Raw genomic sequence first — 24410 nt, 5'->3', positions numbered from 1 at the left:
GATGGTTCTACGATATAATCGAATAATTTGCATATCATTACACACGCAACACATAATTGTATTAAAAAAGAAATCGCTCTTTAGAAGATTGCTTTTCTATTAACAATACATTATTTCTTTCGTAATTCCAGATGGCAACTGAATTAATCTTTACGCGCCTGCATCTTATGCTACTATTGCTATTTTTAGCGCAATTATTTTGCGGTATTGCTTCTTTAAAAGAAAGAAACCAGTTGCAATGTAAAATATACATTTGTTTGCTAATACCATAACTTAAAAATTCATTTAATTAATGTGGCTATGTTATCCGTGTATCCTATCACCAATCTCAAGTGCCCCGTTCTAGTTTCCTTTCCTCGTATCTTACAGAATCCGTCTCAAGATCTAAATAAATTATATCTATTTATCTCAGGTCGTCCTTAGGGAATCTATATAACGGGAGGAAATTCATCCATCTACGGCGCCTATCCGTCTATCCGCCAATTTATCAACCTGCCGCGCTTTTTGCAGCAGTCGTTAATTTAAGCCACGAGATCGAACGGCAAATCTAACGGCCGTTGATTTACGGAGAGCACGCTTTTTTGGGGAGGTAATGGATCCGACCGCGCGTAATTCGAAGCGACATGCACTCGGATTTAATCCGACAGATTTCTTCGAAAGTCTGAAAAGCACGAACGACACTCGCGGATGGAACGAACTGCAGCTTCACGCAGATATTCTGGCGGGATATTCGCTCCCTCCTTGACGCCTGCCACGTTCCGCAATTTCGCCCTGATGTTCGGATGAGCTCGGAGAGAGCTTGGATTTAATTGACGCGCCTCAGAATTAAGCCTCGCCGTGTTTCGCAAATGCATTTTGTTCGTTCGTGGTAAAAGGCAGTTACTTTCAGTTTTAAAGAAGCATATAAATGAGTTTCGTTTTATTATTTTTTTTTTATGGAAAACAGTATTCAGTGTATTCAGTGCATTTAGCGCAAATACCAAGTCCCTTTAAGCTTTAGGATTCATGGCTGATGATAAATATTCCTCGCTTCTGTTTACCTCCCATTTGTTAAACTTTTTGTGCACGGGATAAGACAAACGTAATGTTAGCGCTTTGGAGACAGAAATAAGAACATGTAGTTAAGAAGAATGAATTCGTTCGCATTCTATGTATCTAACACACAGTTATCTCTAATTATCTTTTTTTTTTCTTTTTCAGATCTCCATCAGTGCTTGCTGCCAAACGCACCAATATACAAGTACAAGACTCGCTGCCAAATTCACGCCACGTGACAACCATTGTCGCCATCATTTCAAAAATTTCTTCCTTTTTTAGAACTTCCGTTTTCTAAAAGTCTTAACATGTGCTAGCGGAGTCACAACGCAGTTTTCACTGTTAAAAATCATCAGATTTCTGACGAGATCTTCGTTGTAAGGATCTCGTAAGATTGGAAACAAAGTATAGATTTACGTAGTGACGAGACAAAGAGTTGGCGACAGCGGGACACCATGAAGAGACTTGTCTTCAGCGGGGCGAAGTGATCTTCGAAGAAACGAGGAAGCGACGAAGGATTCGAAGCGTTGGGTCGGGCGAATCGGGCCGGCAACGGGCCCGATCGGTGTGATGGTCTCGGGGTGGTGCCCGTGCGTGCCACTGGGGCGTCGGCAACCGTCGACCCAGCAGCAACAGCAGCAACAACCGCAGTCATCATCCAGGGCGCCGTTCACCGTCAGCGGCGCGACCGATCGCGCGGACATGGTGCAGATGTTCTACTACGAAAACCGCGGCAAGTGTTGCAAGAAGCTTCTCAGATACAACGGATATCCGAATAAGGTTAGACAGTTTGCCATCACGGTCTTATTTCGCGATACAGAAACTTCAACCCTCTTAATTGTACTTTACTTTATCCCTCTAAAGATTTAATGTTGAATTTGTTTAACGAAGTTTATAAATCTCAATAGACGAGAATATAATAAAATCTGTTATTAAAAGATAATTTTTTTAAATCCTTTTTTTTTTATTTTAATTCCTTATTTCACTTTAATTAAAGCTTTTCTGATAATTTTTCTATTATATATTTCTTTGACGATAATTAAAACCTGATGATGTTTTATATTACACTTTAGTACATCTAAAAAATTAAAATTCAACAATTAATATCGCGAACGTTCTTTTGTGAATATTGACGAGTAGTCACGAATTTTCTTTGAAGACGCGTCGAAGTGAATCTTAAAGTACTCCATCTCTCTTCGGAGGAGAGTATTAATTATTTGACGAGCGTCTTGATGAGCTTTCTCTAGAAAGGCACTTAAACTATTCTCCCGAGTAGTTCCCTCGCGAAGACTTAATGTGCATGTCCTAGTAACCCGTTCATATTTCTGTGTATATGGAAGAATTCAGATAAGTACAATTATCAAGTTTCCTCTTTTTCCATCGAACTTTAATCTCGAGAGAATACGATTGATTTATATATCCACAAAAAAAATTACACAATCTTCTACTAAGCTTTCCTTTATTCAATTACAAGTTGAAAGTATTAATCCTCACATTGCAATATCTTTTGAATATTATAATTGGTTTTTTTTTTGTAATAACTTCTTAAACTTTTCAAATAAAATTATTTAAGCAACAAAAATATTGGTATATGTGAAAAATACACGTTTAGAATTGATATAATTTGTTACGTGGATTATTCTTCATATATGTTGTATTAGAATGTAAGAAAATATAACTTTCATGAAAATGCAATACCATTCATTCAACCGCTTGATCTTTCCATTAACAGTTATCGACTTTTCTGTTCGCTTTCCTTAATTGGACGTGATTTTAATCACATTTGTAGAGAAGCAATCGTCCTGATAGCATTATATCAAAATCTCTTCGATAATTGGCCTAACTAGGTATAAATCTCTACCCACATATCCATTTATCTATCTAATGAAACTAACTCCGTCCATCCATTTATCCGTATAATTAAACTGTCTATTTATCGCTCGATTACATCGAATTTCCTGACTAAGAAGATGCTTTTAAAACGTTTGATTGCTACATCTAAACTAAATTTCTCGATAAATTAACGTAAATGTTAATTATATTAACCGTTAATTGTTATAGCTTGCACATTACGTTGTAACTGAAACATAATTATCATTTATTTATAAAATATATTAATTAATATTATAATAATTTGTAAAATAATTTTATAATAATAGTAAATTAATTATTCGCGCACTAACAATTTCGTGTCTTGAAACACGGTTACCAGCTGGATATCGATGCTCAGACGCATCTTTAAGATCTCCCTTTTCCGTTAAAATAATTCTAAATATAAAAATACATTTTTAATTAATAAAAGAATTCATCAGATACTCAAATATATAAATAAAATCTCAATTTGTCGGGCTGCGGGCATAAATTGTAATTTATCTCGAGTGCTTCCTTTAACGGTCGATTTAGAAGATTTAGACAAAATGTGGCGATAAAAGTTTTGCGAAACGAATGTGACCCAATGAACATTTCACGCTCTATGGTAAAGGGGTCCAGGGTCTCGGGGACCAAAGTGCATCGCTAAAGCGAGATAAATGTAAGAGCGAAAGAAAGAAGGAGAAAGAGATAGCTATTCCAAGTTCACCGCAGAGATGGGCGAAGTTTCCGAAAGCCCCCTGGGAAATAAATCGATTCGATATCTGAATAGCCATTACGCGGACGTGGCTTCGTGGAATAAAGAAAGCATAGCAAAGTGGTCGGTGAGAAGGAAAGAAGGAGGCGAGCCTCCTCTCGGAGAGGAACCGGAGGAAGGCCTTATCCGAGAACTAGGCTAATGCTGCGAGTTGGGAAACTCCGACTCATATCGGCTAGAATTTTCTTTCAATAACCCAGTTATTATTCATCGCGGTCATTTATTATTCGGCTCGAAGTTGGCTTGCTCGTGTCATCTTTCCACTTCTACGTGTCATTTATCCGCGAATTCTTCGTGGATACGCGCAAGAAGTTCTCTTGCCTTTGAACAGCGCGGATAAATCAGGTTTCTTGCCACCTCGATGAGAAAATAATGCCGGGCAGTCGGGCTGAGAGACGGAATTTCGGTGCAGCTGCCTGTCGATTACGGCAAACGGAGTCGCGATGCCTATCTGTCGTCGGAAATTTCAATTGTCTGATAACGGAAGCGCCGCGCGTCGCGCAGATCTTCGCACGGCTCCTCGGACAGATTTCCTATTTTCTCGCTCGCTCGTTTCCTCGAAATATGCTTTCTCCTCCCGGTATATCTTACGCATCAATCTTAGACATTACGCGGATGCTCGGATACGGAGAATTTAAGAGTTACCCCAGAGTCAGAAATATGAGCGCGGTAAGTTTCCATTCCGCGAAGATATTCTTCTCCAAATTCCGAATGCCAGTCTTGCAAAATTTCAAAGACGAAGTATAAGTGGATTCATAAGATATCGTACCTTGTATTTACGTTTTACAGGGTTTTACACACATGCAATTATTAATCGACGACAGAGATACGATTATTTATTATATGTCGTTAATTTAGCTTTTTTTTTTTTTAAAGACGAGTATGATAATAAGATATGATTTACCTACGTCGTTTATCGAATATATGATTATGAGGGTTATCTCACCCCGAAATAACACGGAGTTAAGTGTTACTTTGACCCACGTAAATATTATCTCATATCTCAACAATTGATTCATTAACTTCCTCGCCGCTATTCCCACTCGGCTTTACGCTATCATCATGTAAAAACAATGTAATTCTAACAATAGTTTTTGGGCTAATAATAATGCTGAACTATCCACCCACGTCATGTACTATTCCTCGTCAATATGTCATTGACGATAATGCCGCAGTTATTTTTACGCGCCCTTCGATACTTTAATGCGAGCTAAATGGTAAACACAGGCGGTATCTCTGTGCTCACAGAGAGGAAAATGTTAGAATCGATTGATAATTTATGAGAACAGAGTAGAATTTCTTAGAAAATTGCTGAATAAAAGCAGATTGTAGAGTCTGCGAAATAATCTTCTTTTGAAATAATATTGTAATTGAAAAACTCGATAGAAATAATATTACTTGATGAAATATCAAGTAGCTATGTGAAAGGGTAAACAGGTTATATTGTGAATATAAATCTTATGAATATAAATATGTATCTTGAATATATCTGTAGCATAAAATTTTATCTTTACATATTTTTAGATTGAGTTTTTAAGACTTTAAAATTAAATTTTGGATTTAACATTTTTTTTTTCAAGTAAAATACGTTAAATTATGGGATACCATATGAAAATCTTTTTAAATATTTTTCTAAAGGATAAACAAAAAATTTTACCAGCTCTGTCGTGTTAGCGTAACTCATACCTGTAAAAACTTGAAAAACTTTAGGGACGTCTGATCGAAGGGGGAAATGATTCGCGAAGAAAGAAAATGGCAGGGATGCGCCGCTGATTTTAATCCATCACGCTCGACGTGCTGGTGATTAATGAGCGTGTCGCACTGGTTCTCTGGGGTTTGCGACTTAACGCGCGCTGACACGTGTTTCGTTAGCGGCGATGGCTGCGGTATCGACTTCACCGAGGAGGTATCCTCGCGACGACCGTCTATCGCGCTCTGATTAATCGCCTCACCTCACCCGTCCCGCGGATGATCAATGTATATTCCGCGGGCAATGGATAAAAGTACAATCGCATTTTCTCGCACTGTCTTTCGTATTGTCTTGACGTTCGAACAACGGTAATTAATGACTGTTCGCAAATATCATTTCGTGATCGTCACTTTGCTCAGGAAAGTTCCTTAATCTATTGTAAATTATCCAATATATTACACATATCTCGAAGAAGACGAGCGAGAAAGGGAGACAAAAGTGCGTATCAAAGAACTTGTCATCATAGTAAATTCGCAAAAAATTTGGACTTTTTAATTGAATTATTAATTTATATTTAAGGCTGCTTATCTGTCACACGGGCTCCTGAAAAATTTATTTTAAGTAATTATTAAAGTTACACAGCGCACATTAATTATTCGTGCACGGAATAAGGAAGTAGAGTTAAGAGCTAATATGTATTTATGTATTCTTCCTTGAGTTTCTCCTCTTGGATAGAAAAATAATTCTTCATGCATTTCCGGGAAAAACGAGGCCGCTTAGCTTATAACCCGACTGAGCGTTATCTATTTGTTCCTGTTAAAAGTTAATTAGCGGACCCGGCGAAATTGCCCGGAGAGATCCGGCGGGGAAAAACAGCGAGGTATCCCGGAAAATATATCTTTCCGCGAGAAATCTCTCCACTGCGCGAGATTGAATGAATCGCTATTAAAAGCGCGCGCTCGCGCTTATGAAATTATCCGTAAATACGAGCGATATACCGTGGACGGGGAGGGGGGGGATAAAGACCCCGAAAGAATATATTGTACGACGGCATGCTATTAAAGGCGCTTTCCGCGGCAAATAAAATTATCCGCGAGTGCACATTCTTTCATGAACGCACGCGAGTATGCACACACGCGAATATCGGAGGGGCACTTTGTCACGAATGCACGATACGGTTGCAGTCATGCATGTGCACTCGGAAGAAGCGGCGCGATTACAATTTACTCGCGGCGGAGCGCCCGTCGTCGTATATCTTCGGCGAACGCTTTTCTTCCCACGGCGCGGCGCATCGCTTCCTTCTACCCCTTTCTCTTCTGCCTCTTCTTATTCTTCTCTCTCCGCTGTCTTCTTTTTTTTTCTTCTTCTTCTTATTTCTTCTCTCACCCACGGGAAATTTACGCGACTCGAGGATAAACGCGAATCGTACGCGACAAACGCGTTTCCCGCGACCTTTGAGAATCGACCGAGCGGGAATGAGTGATTCAAATGAGCAAAGCGAGAACGCGAAGTGAGCGATTTTCAAGCGAAGTAGTTTTGTCGCGAATAGCTCTCCGCACGACAAGAGTAATTGCTTTTTAACAAGCGCGTCCGGGATTCCGGCACGCTCATTATAACCGGGATTTCCTTTATCTCCCTTCGGCGCGTGGATATGCGATTATACAGATTCTATAATGACGAGAATATCAATATTCAATAAAACGTTGATCGGTCGCTGATCCGGAAAAAACAGAGCTCTTCGATCAAAACGATCGAAAACCGTCCCTTTAAATATACCAGTGACATACATTTTTTAAATTATAATGTTGAGTTTAAACATATGACTCGCACGCGTATGCATACGAATTATTTCAATGTTGTGACACGTTTTTCAACCGAATAATTAGCCAACTTGTTATGTCAGTTTTTTTTCCCCATTTCTTCCAAATATTACAAACGCAATTTCAGATTTTTTATGTTTATACCAAAACTTGTTTAGAATATGGATATTCACATCTACTGATATCGATAGTACACTGATGATTGTTTGGATATTACAATCGATGGGGATACAATTGCTAACGAAATCGCTTGTTCAAACTTGCGAATCGTGATTGGTCGCGATGAACATGTCTGACCCTCGCGAAATTTCGTCGACGCGGTAGTCACGTTTTCGCGGGCCGTTATTACGCATTATCGATCGTTATCGTGCAGCAATATCGCGTGAGTGAGGCAACGTATAACAGCGGTACCACGCAAGTGTACCGGGATTAAACTCGCCGTGACGAAATAAAATCGCGCGGTGGACGATGCGCGATTAGATGTCGGAGAAGGAGGGAGAAGAAGAGAGGCCAAAGCCAGCCACCGTTGCCTCCGTTGAAAGGGAGTCAGCCTGGGAACAAAAGAGGCGAAAGGGCCGGCAAGGGCGATGAGGAGGGTAGTCGGGCGGATGGCAGGGAGGGCGGCCGAGTGAATACGTATGTATACGGGGGAGAAAAACGCAAACGGTGAGAGCGGTGGCAACGATAGAGGAGGGAGAAACGTAGGGAGAAACAGAGAAAGAGAGAAAGAGAGAGAGAGAGAGAGAAGGAGAAAGGAGGGAAGAGATGGTCGAGGGAGGGAAGGAGGGAGAAGAGGGAATCGCGGAAAAGAGGCAGGAGGGTGGATATTCCAGGCTGCACCCCCGTGGCAGCGGTCCCAGCGTATCGCCATGGCAACCGACCCTGAAACACCCTCCGGCCGTCGCACTACCATCGCATCGGAGAGAGCTTCGCTTTCCGATGGCAGTAATAATGTATCCTCGCTCTCGCTGTACTCGCGCCCGTTGTTGATGTAGGTCGCAGGACGCGGTGCATACCGCGCGCGCGGGGGCGCGCAATGCACGCAGCCGTTTCCTCCCCCGAGAGAGAGAGAGAGAGAGAGAGAGACGCTTGTAGGCGAGAGCGAGCTTTTCGTGCTGTTTCTGGACCACCCCCGATATCGCGTGCGCCGCGAGATAAAAGCGCGCGGTACGACCGTTGTATCTTCGTATCACACGGCGAGACGTGTGCTTCGCGCAGGATCCTACCGGGTGTTCAGATCCCGCACCCCCTTCGCTCTGCGACTTATAATTATTATTCGATCGATTTGATATCAATCGATATTTTTTTTGTGTTATAGATTTAAAAATAATTTCGTTAAACTTTGATAGAGAGAGACAATTAATTAATATCTAATGTCGACTTCAAAGTTACCTGATAATCTTCTTCGCCAAGGAAAAATCTACTTTTGGATAGTCTGATTCCAATATGTAATCAGACAATTTTTTTTTTCCTCGCCGGATGAATTGGAAGCTGGACGTTTCGATGGATTGAAATGAATGGAAGACGTTTCTTCCGATAATCTCCGGAGTTAGATCAATCGATTTGCCCTGTTCCCTCGTGTCTCGTTCGAAGACGAATGTGAACATGTGCTCAACAATACTCGGTGGCGTAATTCTTGCGTCTCTACGTTTATACGAATTGCGTATACACCGGTACCTTTTCGCGTTTCGCCATATGGGACACAGAGCCCCCCCCCCCCCTCAAGGAGGGAAGAAATACGATTGCCGCGCTGCCATTAAGGTAATACGGACAAACTGCCGCGCGGCGTTGTAATAATAACGTAATGGCTCGTGACGATACGATCTTGTGTGAATTTACCGTGTGCCGTCTAAGTCCCGTAATCGCGGGACCCGCCATTGTCTTCGCGACCGAGATAACGAGAGGTACGAGAACGACAATAAGCTTTCATGCTGATTGCTCGCACTCGGGGAATGCGCGTTTTTCATCGTATCGAATTATTGAGTTTCTCCCCCTTTCCCCCTCCTCCTCGCCATCCCACCAGTATTCTGCATAATTTCGTGAGGAAGCGCACTTCTATACCTTTAATTAAAAAGCTGCTCTTTCTCTCCTTTTCCTGCTTGAACGTAGCTTTACGGAATTTGGCTCTGACAACGTTGAAAAATGTTTATTTTGCCGGCATTCTTCTTAAGAGACGAGTAGTAAAATAGAGCAAGTGCGCGCGCGCGTTTTCAACGGCGATGCGGCGGTTTGTCCCTCCATCCGTCCTCTCGGTACGTAACAATAACGTTTTATTGCGATTGCAGCGCTGATCGATCCCCAAGGATGGATTTACTGCTGGCGGGTATAGGTCGGAATTTATGTCGGTGTAACATTCGAGAAACCGCGAACGGAGTCACTGGCCTCTAAAGATTTGCAGTTCGCTGCAGCTCGTTATTTCACTTGGAACGATCGGGAAGAAAATCTGGACGATAATAATTTTCTCTCTCAAGCTGCTGTAAATAAGAATTGCAATCTATTTACAACCGCTTAACCTACTTATAACTTTTTCATCGCAGAATCCTAAAATTTATAATCTCTCCCGAGTAGATTGAGTATTCATTAGATTGTAAAATTGTTGTACAAATTTGCATTCAAAATTTAGTACTTTTACAAGTACAATATTTATCTAGTAGGTATGTACGTTGTAAAAAGTTTGTGTAAAATTACATACACTATTATAGCGGGTAATTTTGAGACTCCATTAATATAGGTGTAATTTTACACAAATTTTTTTACAGTGTAGGTAATTTTAGAAGCTGTTTTAGGCTGTGTCTTAATTTTTTAGAATCTGTAAATTTAAAAAGTATAACAATATTTTCCTAGAAATGCTCCTCTCCCTCTTTCGCAGTGTTTTCTCTCGTTAAGAGAAAATTAGTGCATTTAGCGGAACGAGCTTAATATAGGTCAAATGCCGCAGAGATCTAATATTACCGGATTGTGGTGCGAGTCGCTTATCGCATAGGGGGTCTACCGTACCCCGTGCCATTCCCCGAGGGTAAGGTGCGAGATGCCAGACAATCTCGCGCAGCGTACGCCCGCTCGCTTTAAATATTATTGTATATTACGTTATTATGAATGTGATGGACGTATCGTTAGTCTTAAACAGAACGTTCTATATGCCGCGCGCTTTTCCGGCATGCCGCGGATTCCATTTCTCCACTCGAATTATGCAAAACACGCCGCGGGAAAGTAGAGACGCCCGCGCGTGTATTCCGCTTCGCCGCACGCGAGTAACTATGCGATATTACGAGATATTACTAGGCAAGGGGGAAGACCGGCGGTGTGCCGCTCAGGGTGAGTTGGCGCTCGGTGAGTTGTCTTTATAATTTCAAAAGCCGTAGTAAAATCGCAATTGTTCGGTTTCTTTAGTTAATGAATTAGGTTAAAAAAGAAATACGGACAAATTTTTGTGCAAACAAAACTTATTTCTCGATAAGAAAGGATGACATTTCAGTGCGTTGACATTAAAATTTATTAATAAAAATATTTCGCATTTTTTTGGCACATTCCTTCCCGATAAACTTTCCTCGGTTTAATAATCTAAATCTTGTTATTCTCTTCCTGCGATTATTTTAAATTTTCTTGAATATAACCGCTTCATGAAGAGAAAACAATCGCTCCACAGCAAAAGAGTCTTTTCAGCTAAAAATCTGAACATTATGGTGGTAGACAATGTTGCACGGCTAAGGAAAAGGAAATAAAAGAGGACATAAGAAACAAAGAACGGAGGAGAGAAAGGAAAATGCAGCTTGAAGAAAAGCACCTTCGCGTATTTGCCGATATATCATAGCGAGAGTAGGGTCGGCGTTTTTAATCGACGCCACTTGTTTTTAACGAGCCTCCCTTGTTTAAGCCTCTTACCTGCACTCAAACCACTGTTCTTTTCTCGTGCATACCGTAAATTCAAATGGGCTAACAAGCGGATGCTTGCATTAACGTTAACATTATAATACGTGCTATCGAAGTATCTAATGTAATGACAATTTTATTTAATATAGAAACAATGTTAAAAAATGAATTTTCCGCCACTTAAAATTAAATTATCTCAATTTATGTTTATCATTTTATACATTTATGATTATATTTTATTATAATTTCTATTTGATATGTACATATTTTATTGTTATTTACACTTGATTTGTAAGATTACCTTTTATATTATTTCATATTATAATATCGGATTTTATATTATTATAAAATAAAGTATGTGTGTGTCAACATATATTATATATGTTTCTAATAAATTTTTTAAGAGCTAACGTCAGATAATTTTCAATTTATCGCGCGAGAAATATCTGATAAAATGTCGATCTATCTTCCTTTGTTTTCCGCTATTTCTCGTTGGCTATCCTCTCGATCATCCTCACGTTTTATCCTCAGGTTTCCAGTTTGAAGAGGGGCTACGACGTTTCCACGCCGGCCATTGTGCCCTTTAATTTACGAGGCACCATCGAGTGTGCCTCGTATGCAGAAAGCGAGCATGTGAAGGCGTCGTATGACAGTCTGCGAGTTAGGCTGACAATTTATGTCTATTATCTCATGAAAAGTAAGAGATAAACCCCGGAAAATTTAGCCTGTGTTACTGTCGATGTTTTTCAGATGCGCGTTAACATTTTTCGTCGTTTCTAAATTCTATCAAATTTCGTACAAAAATTGGATTTCGTCAAATTTATCAAATAAAATTTTATGTGACGAATACGTATATATGAAATATTCATAGACTTTTTTCGGTATACTTGAATCAAATCCGAGGCAATAACAAACAACTTTATCTTCGTTTTTTTTTTATGCAAGAATCGCAAGGGATTGGTGCTTGACATGGTCAGTACGCTTCGAAATAGAAGTCCCGGCAAAACTCGATTGCTACGATTTTAATAGATCATTAAACTCGACCGAGCGAAGTGCGAATTTCATGGATAACAACTGGATGTAATAGGTACACTGCGCCGCGCTTAATTGTTCCGTGATGTGCTTTTTCGATTAACACGACGTGTTTTGCTGCTTTCCCAGAAAAATTGCGTTGCGCACAACAGTAAAAAAAACTTGGGGAGCATTATTTTTGTTTTCAGAAAATTGTTCGTATTACCTTACTTTCTTGGATTTAAATTATTCTCTAATTTAAAATAACATATATTGCCAGTTTATTACAAATATGATACAAGTATATAAATAAAAAGTATTTATTGCATTATATATTATATAGTATTTATTATATACTACATAATATATAATACAATAAATATTCAATAAATATATTGCAGTATATATCGTTTCATTTGAATCATATAATTTGAATTATGTCAATAATTTAGGAGAATATTTATTAAATTGATTTTTAAGTACATACAAAAATAACACATATGAAAGTAATCTGAGACAGCAAAAATCAACATTAATATCAACGCAAATTAATTAGAGAAGATCTCTACAAAATGTTTCATTAAATAAACACTATTGTTGATTTCGTGGTGTTAATCGTATGTCAGTCGTACCTGGGATAAGTACCGGGGAGGATAAATTCACCCAGTGCAAATGAATGCCCGGGAAACGGCAATTTCTCAAGACGTAAATGGGAAACTTCGCGAGAAGGACTAGAAAAGAAAAAGAGAGGCAAGATGGTGGCAACAGGATTGATTGAAATCGATGCCGTGGAAATCTTCGGATTTCTGTCAGGAAGCCACTCTCTATTGAGAGAAAGGGGGGAGGAGAGAAGAGTGAGAGAGAGAGAGAGAGAGAGAGAGAGAGAGAGAGAGAGAGAGAGAGAGAGAATTACTCGCGAAAATAACTCGCTGGGATGTCTATAGCTCGGAGAGTGCATTAAATCGAGGGAGACTGAAAAGTGGATAAAGTACAGCAAGATGCAGACTACGTTTCGCTTGTCATTCCCGTAAATTATCGACGAAAAATCAATTTAGAGTCGGCGATTCAGCGGCAAATAGCCGTATTTGATGATTATATTTTCTAATTTCTCAGATGCATTAAAAGGTACCGCTTATATATAAAATTGTGCTGTATAAAATACAATTTTTTAAATCAAAATTAAAGTATCATAATATTTCGTTTAAAAAATTGATACTTTGTCTACCCGAAGAACAAGATGAACAACCCAACGAAATCCCGTGATGTCTAATTACGTGTTCGTCAAGGGAAAGGCGAGAAAAACGAGGTCTGGATCGACATAATGCGATTTCTGCTATTTCTACAGACAAAAAAAAACCAGATTTAATCCTGATATATATTTATCGGCCGGTACCGCACATCGTTCGCCCGTACCGTGTCGTTTCGCTGGTCTTTTTCCGGAACGAGGCTAACCCGGAAAATTCCCTCGGCACTTTGTCTTCGAGGCGCGAGTCACCAGCCCGCGCGCGAGAAGGAACAAAACGAAGCGACCGATAAAACCCCCGAAGAGCGCGCAGGATAACACCGAAACGGCGTAATCCACACTGAGACCGCTATAAGAAACACGAAAACGTGACTGCTGTCCCTAGCAAAAAGCCCTTTTCATATGCCGATTTATTATCTTATCCAGTACCTACATTTCCTCATTTAGAATTTAATAATGTCGGATGAAAGACAATTAATATTTAGCATCGTTTGTTTTTACATCTCCTTCATTACACTATCAATTATTTAAATTTAAAATATCCCAAAAATTCAAGAATTTAAATAGAAGAGAAATTTTTACGAAAAATATCTTTGTTGGAAAACTTTTTTAAAAATTTGATACTTACAAATTTTATATGTCGAAATTACCAAAGCTGGTATGATACACGTCCTATTGACTTGCTTACTTGCGTACTTCCGACAAGATCTTAGTCGCCCATATTCCCTAGATATGCTTGGTATATCTATGCTGTATACTCGCGCGTAGTGTACCAAAGTTTCTATTGTTGCGTCGCACGTCGGCTAATTCCTTGGCCAAACTCAAATTACAATGTACCTGCGTGTTCCAAGAAAGCATGGTACAGGTGCTCGACTGCTGCTTAGTTGGTACAGGCGGAATATCATATTCTCCTTTGTCGGGGGAGGGGGATGCAATAACGTTATTTGCATGCATTCGACGGCGTCGTCGCCGGCCCAGCACGTCCTCGTGCGAAACTTGCCGGAGTCGTCGTCGCATGATCTCGCTAAGTGACGCGACGATCTTCGCATGTCTACCGCGACATGCTTGCAGACACCGGTAATTCGAACCACCGACACACACAGCGCGAACTACAAACTCGACACGACATTGGTAATCATGGTTGCATAGCGTCTCTCTCTCTCTCTCTCTCTCTTTCTCTTTCCCTGTCTCCCTCTTTAGATTATCTTGCAGATCATCGCTTTCCCCAAAGACAGCATCTTGACGAATCCCTTGACGAATGGACCTCTTATTCTTGATCCCGTGTTATATTGACAGGTGTGATTGATCAAAATTGATGAAAGATGTGTGACTGATCAAAGAATTCAACGGACATTATCGTATTTTAGATTGAAGCTAATATCGACATTTGTGAACAAATTATTTGACGATTTTGTAATGATTAATGTTATAATTGAATAGAGGTTGATAAAACACAGTACTTCTCATCCATTCCTTTGTACGAGGAGATAATTATATTTTTGAGATCGGTTTCTTAAAAAATTGCTCAAGATAATATTATATATAGCACGTTACATTATACACATAATTGTATAATTGCATTCATATTTGCATTATTTTGTATGCCGTATGCCACTATAAAGATAAAATTCTTCGTGATTCATTGATGTGCGCGTTCCTAATCAATACACTTCTCACAGACATAGCGCACATTTGTAATGTTTAGGAGGGAAACGGAACGTTCGCCATCCGCCTCGAATTACGAGGCGGGCGAATCACGGCAAGTGCGATATCGAGTGTCCTACGGATGCTTGGACATTGTACAGACGATATATCGATGCGAGGTCTCACCGGTCCCTCGGCATTCGCATTTGCGATTCGAGATCGTCGACCGCATTCACGTGGGGGCTTTAGAGGCGCTGAGGGTTTTCCGCTCCGCATCCGTTAATCCTTCACGACTTAATCCGATTTTAAACATGTACGGTTCTATAACTTTGTTTCTTTTAATAATTACGTGAAATTGTAACATTGTGGAAACTGTGCAAACTACTTTTAAAAATCATTTATTTTAATATATATTCCTAAACTACTTCAAGTTTCTATTAAAATTTAAAACATTTTTAATAAAAATGGATCTTGGTCATTAATCTTAGTTAAAATAAAATAAAACGTATATCTATTTAGTATTAATTAGACAAAAATGCGAAATAACGAAAATAAGAAAAACGAAAATAAGAATATCCTGATTTAAATTCGGTGGCTTCTCGAATCCATTTCTACACATTGTGATGACGATATCGGTTAGTAAATATTCTCTGAATATTTACTAACACCTAGGTACAAAAATGCAAATGAGGTAACCCGAGCCGTCCTGGGCATTGCCGATAATGGCCGAGAATGGCACTGAGTGGTCCTATAATAACTGAAATGAATAAATGATATCGTGCGTACGGCATACGTAATAACTCGCTAATACACGTCGTTGAGTTTCGACGAGAACGCGAAAATAGGTTGAACAAATTTAGGGACGTGAACGGCGACGCGTATATGGCGGCGTAACGAACCGAGTAATCACGTTAATACGTTAATCGTGCTCCCTAATTAATGGGACTCGATGCAAAAGCTACATGTTATTTGCAAAATGTACACTATTCTCCAGTATGGATTAAACAATTCGCTCGAATCACTGAGAAATTATCGTAAAGCTACTGTATCGAAGTATAGCTTCCCCTCTGATTATTAAAAAGAAAACATAAACAGAAAACGTGAATAAATAAATCAACAGTTGAAGAATTAATATGGGAAACATGGAAGTTCTCTATATGCGCCTGTACCTTGTGAATCGAATGCAAAATAAAATTATATTTTGAGATAAAAGATGAAGAAATAAAACACCACAGAATATTTAAAGCGCTTAAAATTAAACGCGTTCACGTACAATACGACGTACAATCTAGAAAATTACGTCTGTACACTCTAAAATTGTGTTAAATTTAACATATTTCATGTCCCAATTTATCCATTCAAATTTTTACAACAATACGAAATAAATTAATACACAACTCTGTTAGAAATTTAACACAAAACTTTTCACATAGGAAAATTTTAACACATATACAAAATGTTTTTCACCGTGTATTATTCGCATAAGGGAAGATCGTAAATGTACATCTTCACGTGTGACCGATTTCTCCCGACGGATTACCAGATTATCATCAGGTTTCTGTTGCTCGCGCGACTCGATGCAGATGTACGATGCAGCAGCGGTGCACGTCCCACGATCGCAATTCGCAATCAGCTAATCCCAGGCGGAATTTAGGTGCCGGCGCAGTTCTCCCGGTCACGGAGAAAGCTGTCCGATACTTCATTCTGACAAGCAGATGGACCGAATCAGCGCGGCGCGGCGCGTCGAATCACGATACGTCGAACAACGATGCCATCCCGTCGAATCGCTCCTCGAAGGACAATGACGTTTATCGTCAGCCTATCGATTTTATGTCCGCAGTCCATTAACCCGAGATTGGATTCACGATCACTATGCGCGCTCGCTCCCTCGTTCGGATATAAACTACGAACGTACAATCGGCGGATACTTCTTCTAGCCCCCATGCTATCGCATTACACTCGGCTGCTCAGTGATCAGTGATAATGAAGAACAGAAATTTAATCAAGTTTTCGGTAACGATTAAACATGATTAGACAAAAGAGAGATGCGAGTTTCGGGGCAATAAAATATCATTCTTCACGGAATGCACAAGAATGCATCTTTTAGTAATGATAACTATGTTTTCAATTATTCGTAGTTGAAAATTGATCGCGTTTAGTGGGTTCTGAGAGATACTGTCGCAAAGAAATCGCCCGTGGTGCCATTGTCGCGAACGGAGCGACGCCGTGCGTCCAGTGTGGCGGGTACGGGACGGGATTATGGCGGGGCAATGGACCGAACTACCGGATTATCGGGTAAACCGGCATCCCCTATGCGCAACGTGCGGCCAACACGGTCGCACGAATGGCGAAACGCGGGCTATCGTTCACCGATGGCGATACCCTCGCCTCGCTTGCGAAACTACGGCCACGCTTCAGCGGTCGCGCCGGCCGCCGCTTGTGCGTTCGAAAACCGGATTTTCCGAAATTAAGGTGAGCATGATACGACGGCAGCGAGCCGTGCACGATAAAGCTGCCGTGGCTGCACTCGCGCGATACCTTTGGCACTTGACAACCCTAGCACAAATTGATATTAGGTCGACAATATCTGGTACCAATAATGGATACCAGGTCGGCAATATCTAGTATCAATAACGGTACTGCTTGGCTATTGTTGCCCAAGAATGGTTGTTTCGTAAATACATCACACACGCACGTACTGCCCGAGGAAATGCGCGATCAATAACGAAATAATGCAATGAATATTTTAATAAATTAATATGAGATGTAAAAAAGTATTCAAACAACAAAAAATGTATATAGCAGGAAGGACGTAAAATGGAATAAATTTTCGGGATGAATAGCTCAAAAAACAAAATTTTAATTTGAAATTCGTTATTGATTTAAGATCGCCTTCAAACATGATTCACCGTTCATGCATTATTTATTTTGAGAGATATTTCGGATTCAATCGTACCATATTTGATACAATGTACAATATTTTATGCTGTACATTATTTTCTTTATTTTCTTTTCTCCATTAAGATGTTATAATGCTTCAATTTATTGCGTGAAAAGATCTCTTCACTCAAGAAAATTTTGCACTGAAAAAATATCTTTTTTCTATTACAATTATTAATTAACTCTCTTCCCACATTTGTTCGATTTCGTCACTAATGAGACGCATTTGCTCGATAATGGCTTTTCAAATGCAATCTAATTAAGTTAAATATTTCTTCAATTGTCTGCGCGGTACATATTCATGCTCTGGTGAACTCCTTGGCTCGTACAAAACGCGCGGAAAATCGATCGAGCAAAATTATAACGACCGTTAATGTCGTTTCCGACAATAATTAAGCATGCCTCGTGACACGCGGAAGTGGAGCAGGAAAATAAATGACGGGCGTGACCGAGGAAGGAACCGTTGCAAAATTCCGCTTGCTCCCTGTGATGTGAAGGATGGTAAATTACCGAAGAGAAAGAGAGAGAGAGAGAATTCACAAGCTATGTACAGAGGAAGAAGAAGACAGTCGTGGCAGAACGTCAGCCGCGCGTGAGATCCACTTATTCAATCAACAGCATTCAGACCGATATAAACGCGAGTCGCGGTGATCCTTGTGCGCATAATATCGGGTGTATTTGTCGACGACTCCGGTTGTTCCGCTTCTCGTTATCGCGGCACTTAAACGCGACGGTAACAGTCGCGAGTAAGGTTGCGCGAACAAGATTCTGCGCAAACAAGGTCAACGGAACAGCTTCATACAGCTTCAACAGCGGGTCCAACCGACTTTTTCGATGACGCGACTCGAAATAAATCTTAGAGGCGAGAAAATTAAATTCACGAAACTTAATTTTGCCCCAATTTTAATTGCGGGAGCATTAATTGCAGGTGAATTGCGATGCCGTGCGCGGAAGAATTTTAATATCCAGAATCTGGGGTATGAATAGACAAATGAAACACAGCAGGTTGATTTATTTTATCTCTGAATTCCGCGATTGACGATTAATCCCGCTTTTGATAGTTCGAATTTATTCCTTTCATTATTTCACGCATTGAAGATAATTTTCTCGCGCAATTTGAGCTTCCAATAAAAGCGACGCAAACAGGATAGGAAAAGGTTTCTATTCCGCAAAATAAAAAGGAAACCATAACTACGACAGGCAATTGGAATCGTTAATGGACAAATTGTCCGCCTCCGGGCGTTTCGATGTTTGAGCGCCGATAAATTTGCATGTTCGACAGGAAAGGGCAGCCATTACACAAACCCGCGACCGCTTTCTGATCGTTTCCGATCCGCGCGAATTGGTTCAATTTGTTCGATTGTTCTTCTGCATGGGAGAAAAAAGGACTGTAATTGTGGTTGGCATGTTCCCATAATCGCGACACACTCAGTGACGCACAAAATGTCACTATTATCTCATGAATTCGAATTAATAGACCGTGCTTGAAAACATTTCCGTTTTATATTAAAGAGACTTTTGCTAATTTCTTTATCAAATTTTACTCAAACAATTGACGAATATATTCATTAATTCGTGAAGAAAAAAGTGTTTTAACTTCTATATAAACAATAAAGTCTTTTTGAGGCCAGATATGCGTCGCCCTGGAATTACGAAATATACGGGCGAAAATTACGGAGACGGAAAAAAGGGGTCGGAGGAAAGAAAAATAGACGGGAGGAAAGAGCGCGGAAACTTTGGCCGAGAAATTCCGTCCTTCGTCCCATCGACTGTTTGTATTCCGCCCTTACCCTCGCAGCCCTTAGCAGTCGGTCGTTTCTTTTTGCTCTACTTCGCGCGCGCGCGCCCGCGTGCACGGTCGTTTGCTTTTATTTTACTTTACCCGGACTTCGTCCTTACGATCCACCCGCGCTCGAGCTCAAATCGAAAGAGGAAATTGCGAGATTCGTGCGTGATCCTTGCTTATTAAAAGCAGCAAAAAGGCGGATATTGGCGCGTCATTGACTCGATTCAGTGTTCTCCGACGCAATATACAAGTAATTGCTAGCTCGAAACATTCTTGGTCAAAATTGAAGCCAAGCTCCAATCAGTTTCCGTCTAATACCTCGATACATTTCATTCGGGAGAAAATCCGAGATTTTGTAAGCATTAATCTTGCATTTTGTCCCTGAAGTTTTCAATTACCAACTATATTAAAAAGTTTCTTTTGAGAGATAAATTGTAAACCATGCATACTTCAAGTTAAATCAATTTCGAAGTACAGTTGATACGTAAACTGCACTTAATTGCATTTTGGATAAATAGAGAAAGAGAAAGAACTAATGGAAATAAATAATAATAATATATCCAGACAGAATTAATTAATCACGTATAAAATAAAAGAATTTTATATAGCGTACATTAAAAGAGCATATTATAACGTTTAGGATAAAGATAATCATTATGACATAACACCTGTCACGTGTTATAATATACCACAGTATAAAATACTAAATAACGGATTTCACCGACTGTATGTAAAAGCGGATCTCGCTATTCCGACTAATGCGATTCGATGATTTGCGAAACATTATTAAAGACCAGTAAACTCGGCCGTTCGATTGGTTGCTGCGGTATCAAATCGAGAGAAAGAGAACGAGAGAACGACGGAACCGATATACTGCAAACGTAATCATGCGAATTTGATCGGCGAGCAAGCGAATAATTGCGCCAGTCTATAGCGAATTATATTTCCAGCTTTATACATACTTTATGGCCGCGAGATGAATTTCCTGCGATACAGAAATGTGTTCGGTTTTGCCGTGTAATCGTTATACACGTTATACGCTATATGTTACGGAAAAGTTGGAAAAATTAACGCAGAAAACTTCGAGATACGAAGCTAACTCAGTAATGTGAAACTTTGAATTTTTCATATATTAAAGTCCGCTGTAGGATGTATTACGTATACACGTTACCATCATTTATTTCAACTGAGCTAGAAGTAGAAATATGTACCTTTGAACTGGCATTTTACGTAGAAAGCACGCGGTTTCGTGAATCGATCTAGAAAATAGACTTGTGGACATAAAATCTAAAAGTTATATATAAATCAATCAAATCAGAAAGTTAAACCTTTTGATCTCTTAAAATGCATTATCTTATTTGTTTAAATTTAAAACAACGGCATTAAAATTTTTATTATGTAATGTATTTAAAATAAACGCTTGGAAAGCACTCAGTTTTGCATAACGTCATCTACCTATAAGTTGATTCGTAGCGATCAAAATCTAATATAATTCCGACGATTGTTAGGATTATCGCGTGTCCATTTGGCTACTATTGGAAACGAGAATGAAAATAAAAAGGGAAAAGCAGGGAACAGACGTTAATCGTGAATTTGTTGCACCACTCTCGACTCGTATCGGAACGAAGGATAGAGGGATGAGATGGAGGTTCATCTGAATCTCGATATTCCCGTTTACGTGGCTGGAATGCAATTCCACGAGATCCGATAAAATCGCGCTTTCCCTTCCCCCTCCCCTCTCACTCTCTGTCTTTCTCTCTTTCTCTCTTTCTCTCTCTCTCTCTCAGAGATTGTCCCCGCCGACTGTTCTGCCGTTCCGGAACAGCAAATCAAGAAATTTTGGCAACGAGCTCTCTCGCGGTAACCCGAAAAAGAGAGAGAGAAAAGGGAAGGAGCCCTGATCGTCGAGAACTGCTCTTCCAACCCTTCATCTTTTCGACTTTGCTGTGTGCTCCTCTTCTCACGTCTCGCTACCCTCACTCTCGTAGCTCGAGGGAAGAAAGCGCATTCTTGCTGACAGATGGCAATTTACGACGTATCGTAATTTCGACGGAAATGCACGGTTATCGCGAAATATCCGGGGTGCCAGCAAAATTGTTGCCAAGGGAGCTTTGGAGATGTCGGGTAATAGTAATGAAGAAGCGAAATGGCTTGTGTTGATAAAGCGAAATATTTGCCTCGGTACGTGATGCAGTTGAATTTGTAGCGGAATTGCGAAATTTCACATAGCTCCTAAAATAACACGGATTATCTATTTTATGAATTTTCTGTAAATCTATTTATATATATTATATTACAAATTACGAAAGAGGAATATTTTGAGAATTTAAGTTTCAATATTTTTACAATTCCCTCAACAACAGAAATCGATGTAAGTCTAAACGAATCAAATTTCACGCAATCCACCTGTTTCTGCCAAACTGTCAAGCGAGAGAAAAACAACAACCTTACGTGTTTCTCGTGAGATATGTGTGCCGATTAAAGAGCGATTTATCCATGTTCGCGGTATAGAAAATCCTCGAGATGACGGATGCCTGTATCGCGTGCGAGGGATCCGCAGTGGGAGAAGAAAGACACGAGGGGATGGTTCCTCCCTCTTCGTCGCACGCGTAAGAGTAGAAACGGCGTTGGGTGTGTGTAGTTTCAATATTTCGGTCACATAGCTTCCGAGGCTCGGAAAAGCCGAAGAGCGGAAACCGGATCACCGGGGTGCGACGGGTGAGGGTGGAAGAAGGTCGAGGAGTTTTTTTTTTCCTCTCGCGAGGGATACGGCGTCCTCCTCCTTTCGCGAGGGAACTCGCTCCAACAAATCTTCCTCGGGAAGACTCGAACTCGTCGAAGACGCCGCGAAGAAGTCCCAACGAAGCCTTTTTCCCAATCCCGTCTACTTTATTTGAGAGCGCTATAGCTTCTCCAGCGAGCTCGCTATCGACGTTCCACGTTCTATTATCCTACACTAAGACGAAGGAATTGCTTGATGGAACCAAATACGTTCAATCGAGAGTAAAATCAACGGAGCGAATCGTATAATTAGTGCGACACGTTTTGTCGATAAAGACAGTATAATTATATAGTTCCAATGCATTGATGGCCATGTCAACACACAGTTCGTTTAATTATTCGATATACTTTGAGTGAAAGTAATTGTGCTAGTTTTGTAGTTTTTATCTAAGCAAACTCTTCTCTCAGTGTAGTGTTTCTGACGTTACGTGTACATTTGAAAGACTTTTCACGTGAAGGATAATAAGATATTTAAAAGCTGACTCACCGTTTGTCGCAGGTCCTTTTGTTTCCCGAGGAGGGCTGGGCGAGAAGCGCGAGTAGTTCCTACTGGACTCTGACGCCGTTCTGGTGGAGCCGGAGTCGGTGCAAGGTCGTCGAAGTTGCTGGAACAAGAAGGTGAGAGTTATTATTAAATTAAAGTTGCATCACAATACAACTTCGATAGTGAAGAGGGCAACATCGAAGAATTTTCACTTAATCATCTTGTGTTTTATCCGACAGCTCATGTCAGTAAGAATGCTTCAATACTCATCGTATTTTGATCCGTTCATTTATATTTGTTACATTAAAAAAAAATTTAACAAAAGCTATTTAATTGAAGCATTTTTCAACGCCAAAAAAATATTTGTTTCATATAACGAAAAATGCAGTTGCGTCTGTGAAATATACATGTAAATAAAAAAATATTTGTTTATATACTAACTATGGAGTTTTATTAAAATATATTTGTTTGCTACGGACATATTAAAAAATCCTCAACTAAACTAAGCTTTTGCCGAAAATATTTTGCCAGCGTAATTATCGTGTAACGCCCGTGTTTACAACATCCGAGTCTTTTGACGGTTTTCGGAACGCGAAGCGCGTTATCCCCATTGAGATAACGAGCTCATGTGGAAACACACGTATACGTAAAGTTGATAGAGGTGGATAACGTGAACGGAGACAGAATACCGTATAACCAGGGTAGAGGGTGAGATCTCTCTCCTCTTGGCGGTCGTATCACTTTGGGAAACTGGGGCCCGTCTAACTTTCCGGCGTCCATAGATTTCGGCGCCGTTAAGGTCGCCGGTCGGCGGTCGAAGTCGATAAGGGACTCCCGATTTATAGCGATTCGTTCGATCGCGTAGGAGAAAAGAGACGCCCTCATTGTCTTCCTCCGAATGCTGAGAGCCATGATAAATCTCGAGAAGGTGGAGACGAGCTGGCAAGCAGGCTTTAGGCCGTACGATAAAATCGCGATGTTTTACGACGCTCGGGATCAAATGTTGTACCTCGGATTCTCGGAAAAATAGTCCCGCGTTCCTTCTTTCTTTATGAAAAATTGCTTGCAAAAACATTACGCGCGATATTTATTTCAATAACTAAAAATATACAGAAAGAATATATTTAAATATTTTGCTTCTACAAAAGGAGAGAAGAGCAAATTTTTAACAATGAGAAGCATTGCAAATATTTTTAACTCTTTAATTTTACGCAGTTTCTCTTTTATACAATTTATTATTTCGCATAAAAAGATATCTGTGTAAAATATTTCTTAGAAAAGTTAAGTCAAGCAAAAGCTGTGTCTATTAAAAGATTATACAGTTTACTACAGATATTACAACTCGATCATCTGTTACGAGATCAAGAGTATTGCCGTGCTAAAGGCTTTGCACGCGCAATAATCGTATACTGGCCGTACACCGATTAATATATCAAAATTGACTCCGGAGGTCATCCATAACTCGGTGCACCGGGCATAG

The 24410-nt window shown here is 40.0% G+C and overlaps 1 protein-coding gene across 1 annotated transcript in view; it reads left to right on the top strand.

The window, feature by feature from the left end:
* LOC105835689 overlaps positions 1-24410 on the top strand; it is a 39335-nt gene that overhangs the window by 5312 nt on the left and 9613 nt on the right. The window contains exons 2-3 of the mRNA XM_036286932.1: positions 1201-1815; positions 22946-23064. Coding sequence (XP_036142825.1) covers positions 1606-1815; positions 22946-23064 — 329 coding nt within the window. The 5' untranslated portion in view covers positions 1201-1605. The remainder of the gene's footprint in view (positions 1-1200; positions 1816-22945; positions 23065-24410) is intronic.

The sequence above is a fragment of the Monomorium pharaonis genome, chromosome 5, assembly GCF_013373865.1.
Source record: "Monomorium pharaonis isolate MP-MQ-018 chromosome 5, ASM1337386v2, whole genome shotgun sequence".
Classification (NCBI taxonomy): Eukaryota; Metazoa; Arthropoda; class Insecta; order Hymenoptera; family Formicidae; genus Monomorium; species Monomorium pharaonis.
The sequence above is the reverse complement of the archived record's forward strand: the minus strand, read 5'-3'. Positions and strand labels throughout refer to the sequence as shown.